The sequence below is a fragment of the Centroberyx affinis genome, unplaced genomic scaffold (genome assembly GCF_046629955.1).
Source record: "Centroberyx affinis isolate AG114_WGS23_722 - 3 ecotype Tasmania unplaced genomic scaffold, CSIRO-AGI_Caff_v1 ptg005653l_1, whole genome shotgun sequence".
Taxonomy (NCBI): domain Eukaryota; kingdom Metazoa; phylum Chordata; class Actinopteri; order Beryciformes; family Berycidae; genus Centroberyx; species Centroberyx affinis.
Window position 1 is genome coordinate 5,001 of NW_027282848.1, and position 10,000 is coordinate 15,000.

General features: G+C 43.5%; 1 protein-coding gene across 1 annotated transcript in view; it reads left to right on the plus strand.

Annotated features, from left to right (window-relative positions):
* Positions 1–10,000, plus strand: part of LOC139667598 (TBC1 domain family member 9B-like) — a gene marked incomplete at its 5' end in the record, with an annotated part of 16,146 nt that overhangs the window by 4,162 nt on the left and 1,984 nt on the right. The window contains 9 exons of the mRNA XM_071547089.1: positions 354–556; positions 1,002–1,084; positions 1,644–1,773; positions 2,365–2,463; positions 2,542–2,610; positions 5,106–5,346; positions 6,088–6,153; positions 7,822–7,890; positions 9,006–9,059. Of these exons, the coding sequence (XP_071403190.1) occupies positions 354–556; positions 1,002–1,084; positions 1,644–1,773; positions 2,365–2,463; positions 2,542–2,610; positions 5,106–5,346; positions 6,088–6,153; positions 7,822–7,890; positions 9,006–9,059 (1,014 nt within the window). The remainder of the gene's footprint in view (positions 1–353; positions 557–1,001; positions 1,085–1,643; positions 1,774–2,364; positions 2,464–2,541; positions 2,611–5,105; positions 5,347–6,087; positions 6,154–7,821; positions 7,891–9,005; positions 9,060–10,000) is intronic.

Here is a 10,000-nt window from a genome sequence, read left to right on the forward strand (position 1 = left end):
CCATGGTTGAACCTAATTGCTGACCCCTGCCATAGTCCATAGTCCCCCGTTTGGTGTGGGACAATGACTATAAAGAGCAGGCTACTGACACTAATGCAGAAAACAAATTAACGTCGAAGACAAAATTTATATAAAAGAATCTAGGGTGCCTAAGACCTTTGCACAGCACTGTAGATGTGTTAGCTTGTCTGCTATCAGGCTACAGACAAGGCTGCTTTGCTGGAATCTGATTGGTCGTTCATACAGGTACAGAGATTTAACAGGTTGTCTCTCTGCGTATGAAACCAGGCAGAGGCTCAGAGGTCAGAGTGTTGTCCTGTAGTAGAAGGTGCTGTTCCCTGTCCCGCCTGCAGGGGCGCTGGTGGACCAGGCGGTGTTCGAGGAGCTGACTCGGGCCTTCCTGCCCCTGCTGTACGAACACATGCAGGACCTGGGCGTCATCTCCACCATCTCGCTCTCCTGGTTCCTCACCCTCTTCCTGTCCGTCATGCCGTTCGACAGCGCCGTGCTGCTCGTCGACTGCTTCTTCTACGAGGGGATCAAGGTCATCTTCCAGGTCAGAAGGACTAGGAGGGAGACTGGGAGGCTGACTAGGAGACCGACTGGGAGACTGACTGATTGACCGAGAAACTGACTGGAGACTGACTGAGATAACGACTGGGAGACTGATTGGTAGACAGGGAGACTAGAGACTGACTGGGTGACTAGGACACTACCTGGGAGACTGACTAGATAACTGTGAGACTGACTGGTTGACTGGAGACAAACTGGGTGACTGACAAGATGACTGGGACCCTATCTGACTAGGAGACTGACTGGGAGACTGGGGAGCGACTAGGAGACTGACTGGTAGATTGGAAACTGAGACACTGACTGGTATGGACTGACTTTCTCCTCAAGTCACAGTGAGCAGTGTTCAGCAGCTCTGACCTCTGACCTCTGACCTCAGCTGCCTAATCATGTGATAATTAAATGAATGAATTTACCAAACTCCCCTGCAGGTGGCGCTGGCGGTGCTGCATGACAACATGGACGCTCTGCTGTCCTGCAGCGACGAGGGAGAGGCCATGACCATCCTGGGCCGGTGGGTGGAGTCCAAATAACTCAGTAACTCTGCTCCTGTCCCAAGTCAGTCTCAAGTCTTGAGGCTGAAGTCCCAAGTCAAGTCCAAGTCATTAATGTCAAGTCTCAAGTCTAAATGTAGAACAGCAAGTCAAGTCAGAACAAATCAAGAGTCCAGTATCAATTTAATATCTTAAAGAAAACTAAATATCTAGGACTTTTCAATGCAATATGGTTTTAATAGGATAAAAACTTGGTAAGAGCATCATGAGTTTGATTTTCAAGTCCCAAGTCACCAGAACCCAAGTCAAGTCAAGTCTCAAGTCTTTTCTTCACGCATCAAGTCAAGTCTCAAGCAATTAAAACTGTGACTCGACTCCAAGCTTTAACAGAGGTTGTACTCGAGTCCCCACCTCTGTTAAAATCTCTTTTTCTATATTTACCTGTTAGTTTAAAGACAGGAAACAGAGCAAATGTCATTTGTTGTTAGCAAACTACCAGATTTGTTTTCTGAGGGTTGTGTGTGCATGCGTGTGTGCATGCGTGTGTGTGTGTGTGTGTGTGTGTGTGTGTGTGTGCAGGTATCTGGATAATGTGGTGAATAAGCAGACCGTAGCCCCGCCCATCCCTCACCTCCACGCCCTGCTGACCAGCGGCGACGACCCGCCGCCTGAGATCGACGTCTTCGAGCTCATCAAGTCGTCCTATGAGGTCAGACGGGCTGCGTGACGCGTTGTGATGTCACCTAGGGCTGGGCGATATGGACCAAAAATCATATCTCTGTATTTTTAGGCTGAATAGCGATACACGATATATATCTCGGTATTTTCTACAAAGTGGGCTAAATGTTCAGTTGTAAGTAGGGCTGGGTGATATGGACAAAATCAAATATCACAATATTTTTGACCAAATATCTCGATATCGATATTGCGACAATATTGTATTGGATGACTATTGGTGCTTTCACAAAATATTTACACAATGAGATTTTTGATAAATAATCATCAGTAATGTGGATATAATGACTAAGTGGGTAAAGGCAAATAATAGAACAGCTAGAACAGTCTGGTAAGTTCAGAAAATGACATCACTTTACTGTAATGCAGCCTTTAAAACCAGGAAAACACACTTCTGCCATATCACAATATTACGATATCCAAAATCTAAGACGATATCTAGTCTCATATCACGATATCACTATAATATTGATATATATTACCCAGCCCTAATGTCACCGCTGCTGTCTGCTGTCGGACGTTAAAGTGACTCAGACTGCGGTTTCTCTTCTTCTTCTCTGAGCAGAAGTTCGGCAGCCTGCGGTCCGATGTCATCGAGCAGATGAGGTTCAAGCAGAGGTTAAAGGTCATCCAGTCGCTGGAGGACACGGCCAAGCGGAGCGTGGTGCGTGAAGCTGCTTTCTCCTCGCTTTGTGTCAGCATGGTGTGGTGAGCTGGAGTTCACAGCTGTGTGTCTGTGCAGGTCAGAGCCATGATGACCGAGTCGGCCTTCAGCATCGAGGAGCTGGAGGAGCTGTACTGCCTCTTCAAGGTCAGAGACGCCTGGTCCTGCTGCAGGGTCTGCCTGACGGTTTGGAGGAAAACCAGGAGCTGGATTCACAAAACCTTCTTAAGAAAAAAAATCTTCTCAAGTGCCGTTTTTTTCTTAACTTTAGTCTTAAGAAAAAAAATGCTATTCTCAAAAACAGTTCTTATATATTTCTTAACTTTCTTCTTATGTTTCTTCCAAAGATAAAACCTAGGAATAAATGGTATTCTTGAAATGAAAGTTGTCAAATTTGTTCTTGATTTTTTTCTTAACTTTAAGACGCCCTTCACCTGTCTTAAAACTCCTACAGTGAAAAGGTAAGCCTCTAATATCATATATTTAAACACATTTTAGACAAGTAGGTTATAGTTCAAATCTTCATAGGTTCCCCTACACCTAACATTAAGATGAACATTTATTGTAAAGCTTTATTTGGTGTAGGGCCAGGTAGGCCTCTGTCTCATGTCTGTTGGAAATAAGATGCAAATTTTACAGTTACCAACAGCAACCAATGTTTAAATCTTTGCTCTAGTTGCTCTAAATAGGTTTTTCCCCAATTTTGTAGATGGAAGCACTTTGGGTTGCCTCCTAGCCATGTCTCCTAGCCTCCTACCCATGTCTCCTAGCCTCCTAGCCTTGTCTCCTAGCCTCCTAGCCTTGTCTCCTAGCCTCCTAGCCTTGTCTCCTAGCCTCAATGGCAGTAAGCCTAAAGTTTATTAACCAGAATTAATTCAGGCCCTATTCTGAGAAGTTCTTAAGTTGGAAAATTAAAGAAATTCGTAAGAAATGAGACTGTTGCTAAGAAAATATTGAGGAATTGCACTTAGAGCCTTCTTAAGAACTTCCTAAAAATTTCCTCTTATGTCATTTCTTAAGATCTATCTTAAGAACACTTTGGTGAATCCGGCCCCCAGGTTTTCTCAGGATGAACAGCTGAGCAGAGGCAGCTGGGACCAACAGTACCGCTCAGAGAAAGACAGAGGAAACATTTGTTGTATTTTCAGAATAACGACACATTCAGCAGATCATTTAATTCCTCTTTCTTTTTTATCATTTATTTTTTATTGCAACACCGTCAAGTTACAGACAATATAACAGGTTGCCAAATACATTTTGATTAATTCCTCTTTCTGACAGATCAACAGTCAGAAAGCTTCAACAAACTTCAGCGCTTCCCTCAGTGTGAAGACGGATTCTTTGAGCCAGAATGAGCTAGTCATACATTGAGAGAATATAACAGTTTGTGAAAACCTGCAACCAGCTTGATGCTAAAGTGACTCACTCTGGATTAGAGCCAGGGGCCAATGTGTTCACCAATGTGTTCTTAAGATAGATCTTAAGAAATTACATAAGAGGAAAATTAAGCAAGTTCTTAAGAAGGCTCTTAAGTGCAATTCCTCAATATTTTCTTAGTAACAGTCTGATTTCTTATGAATATCTTTAATTTTCCAACTTAAGAACTTCTCAAAATAGGGCCTGAATTAATTCTGGTTAATAAACTTTAGGCTTACTGCCACTGAGGCTAGGAGACAAGGCTAGGAGGCTAGGAGACAAGGCTAGGAGACAAGGCCAGGAGGCAACCCAAAGTGCTTCCATCTACAAAACAATTGGGGAAAAACCTATTTAGAGCAACTAGGGCAAAGATTTAAACATTGGTTGCTGTTGGTAACTGTAAAATTTGCAGCTTATTTCCAACAGACATGAGACAGAGGCCTACCTGGCCCTACACCAAATAAAGCTTTACAATAAATGTTCATCTTAATGTTAGGTGTAGGGGAACCTATGAAGACTTTGAACTATAACCTACTTGTCTAAAATGTGTTTAAATATATGATATTAGAGGCTTACCTTTTCACTGTAGGAGTTTTAAGACAGGTGAAGGGCCGTCTTAAAGTTAAGAAAAAAATCAAGAACAAATTTGACAACTTTCATTTCAAGAATACCATTTATTCCTAAGTTTTTTCTTAGGAAGAAACATAAAAAGAAAGTTAAGAAAATATATAAGAACTGTTTTTGAGAATAGCATTTTTTTTCTTAAGACTAAAGTTAAGAAAAAAACGGCACTTGAGAAGATTTTTTTTTTTGAAGAGGGTTTTGTGAATCCGGCCCCTGGATCTCAAACTTCTGCTTTACCAACCGAGATAAACTCAAAGTTTTTATGAATCTTTATAACTGACCGACCGAGGGACTTATATTACCTGCTGGTTTCAACTAAAAAATCATTACCTGACGTTCATCATTCATTGAGTTGATGTTGATTACCCAGTCTGTAAAAGTGTCTTATTTAGTCAACCAAGGACTTCAGTTCACTACTATCCTTAAAAAGAACCATCATTTCGTTAAATGTTTCCTACTGTCCTTTAGAAAGTACATCATTTGGTTCAATGTTCCTTAAAATCCTTAAAAAGTTCCAACCATCATCCATCATTTGGTGTAGTGTTGTGCTGTCAGTCACGTTGTCTGGGGACTTTGATATCTAACCCGTCTGTTCCTCGCAGGCCAAGCACATCATGAGTTGTTACTGGGGCTCCAGCAGCTCGGCGGCCGAGCGTCACGACCCCAGCCTCCCCTACCTGGAGCAGTACCGCATCGACCCGGCGCAGTTCGGCCAGCTGTTCGGCGCTCTGGGCCCCTGGCTGTGCGGGGGCCACACCCCCACGCTGGCCGCCCGCCTCTTCAGACTGCTGGACCACAACAAGGACGGACTCATCAACTTCAAGGAGTTCATCACCGGACTCAGTCAGTGACGACACTCACCTGGTTTAACAGACAGGCAGACAGACAGGCAGACAGGCAGGCAGACAGACAGAGGGAGACAGACAGACAGACAGACAGACAGAGGGAGACAGACAGACAGACAGACAGACAGACAGACAGAGGGAGACAGAGAGACAGACAGACAGAGAGACAGACAGACAGGCAGGCAGACAGAGAGGCAGACAGACAGACAGACAGACAGACAGGCAGAGGGAGACAGACAGACAGACAGGCAGACAGACAGAGAGGCAGACAGACAGACAGACAGACAGAGAGGCAGACAGACAGACAGACAGACAGACAGAGAGGCAGACAGAGAGGCAGACAGACAGGCAGACAGACAGAGAGGCAGACAGACAGACAGGCAGACAGACAGCAGTGATACACACCAGTAGTCCACAGTCTGACTCTGTTCTGTTTCTCATTCTCTTAAAGCCATTTTGATCTACAGTCTTCTGCTTAAATGCTTGAAATGAGTTTCTTAGACAAATATAAATAGTGAAGTCGATCCTATGTTTGAATTTCTTTCCAAAGCCTTTTGTGTTATTTCACAGTTTTGATGTCTTTACTGTTATTCTAAAATGTGGAAAATAGTAAAAATAAAGAAAATTGTGGTGTGTCAACTGGTTGACTGTTGACTGCATATATACAAACCACTTGTGATATAGATACAGACTGATGCAACAGAAGGATTTTCTTCAGTGTCTCTCTGTCTCCCTGCAGGTGGGATGTACCATGGAGACATGACTGAGAAACTCAAACTGTTGTACAAACTGCACTTACCACCAGGTAACTCCTTTATATATATTTTTCTTTATTTTTTATTTAACCTTTATTTATCCAGGTTAGCCTCTGTGAGATTAAGAATCTCTTTTTCAAGAGGGACCTGGCCAAGAAAAGCAGCACAAAGTTACAGACGCCACAACAAACATCTCATCACATTACAGCTTTATACATGATCAACAAACATTCAATGCTCTTTCTTTGACCTGGTAAATACCATCAGCTTGGTCTTATCAGCATTCAGAATGAGCTTCAGCTGACAAAAGTGCATTGAAGGTCCTCAAAAGCCTTTTTCAATGTATCTGCACAAGAATAAATGACTGTGTCATCTGCATATAGATGAAAACTAGCATTTTATATACCTTTGCCAATATTATTTATATAAATTGTGAAAAGAAGAGGTCCAAGGACTGACCCCTGTGGCACCCCCTTGTGAATAGTTAAAATATCAGATGTCATACCATCAAACTGGATACATTGTGTTCTATCTGACAGGTAATTTCTGAACCAACCTACTGCCTTCTTAGATAAACCTATATTGACTAATCTTTGTATCATGATGTCATGATCAACTGTGTCAAATGTATATACTGTATATGTTAGAGTTTATGTGGAAAAGCAGTCAGTGGACAGATGTACCCGACAGTGTGGTACATGTTTACATCGATCGGTCCGTCTGTACGTTTCCCAGCGATGTGGTGAATGTAGAAATAGTTTGCTAAACATTCCCACATATCCCAGTTTCTCTGCACATAACCCGGTTCATGTGAAAACTATTTACATTTACCTGTTTGTTTGTGCTTGTAGTTCAGATCTCTCTCAGCTTCACTCCAACGTAAACAAGACACACGTGTTTTACTTCTGGTCACATGGCCTCATCTGCTTGGTTCATACAGCCCTGTCTTAAAGATTAAAGGGCCGGTCATAATGTTGTGAATGAAGTTTTTAAAATCTGATTCGTCACCTGCCTCCATGCAGAATCCTTTAGGAATAAATTGTGTTGCATCTAAGAATCGATAGCGAACTGCAGCTCATCTTCATCGCAGCTGGTTAGTAGTCTCCTCTATGTTAACCAACCATCACCTGGAGTCCTGTTCTGTTTGAAACTGGCTGGTGTATTATGGGATGGACCATGCAGGCAGGAGGCTGCTGGTATCAGACCATCATCACTCTGGAAACAGCTAGACAGGAAGCATCAGCAAGCACACAGGAAGTGAGACCGCAGATGTCAGCTAACGCTTTTACCACTCATCACTCTGTATGTGTGTGTGTGTGTGTGTGTGTGTGTGTGTGTGTGTGTGTGTGTGTGTGTGTGTGTGTGTGTGTGTGTGTGTGTGTGTGTGTGTGTGTGTGTGTGTGTGTGTGTGTGTGTGTGTGTGTGAGTGTGAGTGGAGAGACAGCATGTAGAATGAAGTTTCATCCAAAGTGAGACCTCTGCCATTTTGAAAACACTCTTAAATATTTTTGGTATAATAGTAAAAATTAGCTTGAATATTGAAATGATTTGCTAACTAAAGTCTTTGGTTATAAAATAGTATAATTGAAATATGACCAGATGTATTTGTTAAAGCCTGAACACTCATCTCTCCTCATGCAGAGCTCAGCTGACAGTCAAGTTGTTTGATCCTGATGTGACTTTAAGTTTGAACTGAACAGAAAGCTGCTGTGTTTCAGCACTGTGTCCTGAGGAGGCGGAGTCTGCACTGGAGGCAACACACTTCTTCACTGAGGACGTTCCACAGGGTACACACACACACACACACACACACACACACACACACACGCACACACACACACACACACACACAATTAGTTGGATCCAATTTAGTTTGTATTTCCTTAAATGTCTATTTACGTTTTAATAAATCTCACTCAGCTGACAGGATAGACCGCCTCATTGGCTATCAGCACCAAGTTAGACCGTCTCATTGGCTATCACAGTACCAAGTTCGACCGTCTCATTGGCTATCACAGTACCAAGTTCGACCGTCTCATTGGCTATCATAGCACCAAGTTAGACCGTCTCATTGGCTGTCACGGTACCAAGTTCGACCGTCTCATTGGCTATCGTAGCACCAATTTAGACCGTCTCATTGACTATCAGCACCAAGTTAGACTGTCTCATTGGCTATCACAGTACCAAGTTAGACCGTCTCATTGGCTGTCACGGTACCAATTTAGACCGTCTCATTGGCTGTCACGGTACCAATTTAGACCGTCTCATTGGCTGTCACGGTACCAATTTAGACCGTCTCATTGACTATCAGCACCAAGTTAGACCGTCTCATTGGCAATCACAGTACCAAGTTAGACCGTCTTATTGGCTGTCACGGTACCAAGTTAGAACGTCTCATTGGCTATCACAGTACCAAGTTAGACTGTCTCATTGGCTGTCACAGTACCAATTTAGACCGTCTCATTGGCTATCGTAGTATCAATTTAGACCGTCTCATTGGCTATCGTAGTACCAAGTTAGACCGTCTCATTGGCTATCAGCACCAAGTTAGACCGTCTCATTGGCTATCACAGTACCAAGTTAGACCGTCTCATTGGCTATCACAGTACCAAGTTAGACCGTCTCATTGGCTATCAGCACCAAGTTAGACCGTCTCATTGGCTGTCACAATACCAAGTTAGACCGTCTCATTGGCTGTCACAGCATCGGAGGCGGAGCTGTCAGTGCTGCTGAATCTCTGGCTCTTTGCTTTGCATGAGGAAATCTCCTTAATAACAGAACTGTCTCCTTCCTCTCTCACTCACATGCTGCCTGAATCTCTCTCTCTTCTCTCTCTCTCACTTTCTTTCTTTCTCTGTTTTCTCTTTTTTCTCTCTTTACTTCCATTTTCCTGTGACTCCAGAATCTCCCTTCCTGTCTGATTTGGACTTCCTGGTGCAGCAGGAAGTGACCTCAGGTTTGTGTCTTTGTGGCTCAAAGATGTTTTTGGTCAGGAGGGCTAGGATTGGGATTAGGATTAGGATTTAGATCAGGAGTAGGTCTGTAGGAGGTCTATAGGAGGTCTGTAGGAGGTCTGTAGGAAGGTCTGTAGAAGGTCTGTAGGAGGTCTGTAGAAGGTCTGTAGGAAGGTCTGTAGGAGGTCTGTAGGAAGGTCTGTAGGAAGGTCTGTAGGAGGTCTGTAGAAGGTCTGTAGGAAGGTCTGTAGGAGGTCTGTAGATCTGTATGTCTCTAGAACTGTCTATAGCTAGGTCTGTATGAGGTCTGTAGGTCGGTAAGAAGGTCTGTAATTCTGTAGGAAGGTCTGTAGCTCTGTAGGAAGGTCTGTAGGACAGTCTAGTTGACATCTGTAGGTCTGTAGGAAGGTCTACAGGATGTCTGTAGCTCTGTAGGAAGGTCTGTAGCTCTGTAGGAAGGTCTGTAGCTCTGTAGGAAGGTCTGTAGGACGGTCTATTCGACATCTGTAGGTCTGTAGGAAGGTCTACAGGATGTCTGTAAATCTGTAGGTCTGTAGGAGGTTTATATGAGATCTGTAGGAAGGGCTGTAGGAGGTCTGTAGGAAGGTCTGTAGCTCTGTATGAAGTTCTGTTAGAGGTCTGTAGGTCTGTAGGAAGGTCTGTAGCTCTGTAGGTAGGTCTTTAGGAGGTCTACAGGAGGTATGTAGATCTGTAAGTCTGTAGGAAGGTCTGTAGCTCTGCATGAAGTTCTGTTAGAGGTCTGTAGCTCTGTAGGAAGGTCTGCAGGAGGTCTGTAGGAAGGTCTATATGAGATCTGTAGGTCTGTAGGAAGGTCTGTAGCTCTGTAGTAAGGTCTACAGGAGGTCTGTAGATCTGTAGGAGGTCTGCCAGTCAGCTACTAGCCCAATGCACAAGAGAAGAGTTAAAGGTCCTGATCAAAACA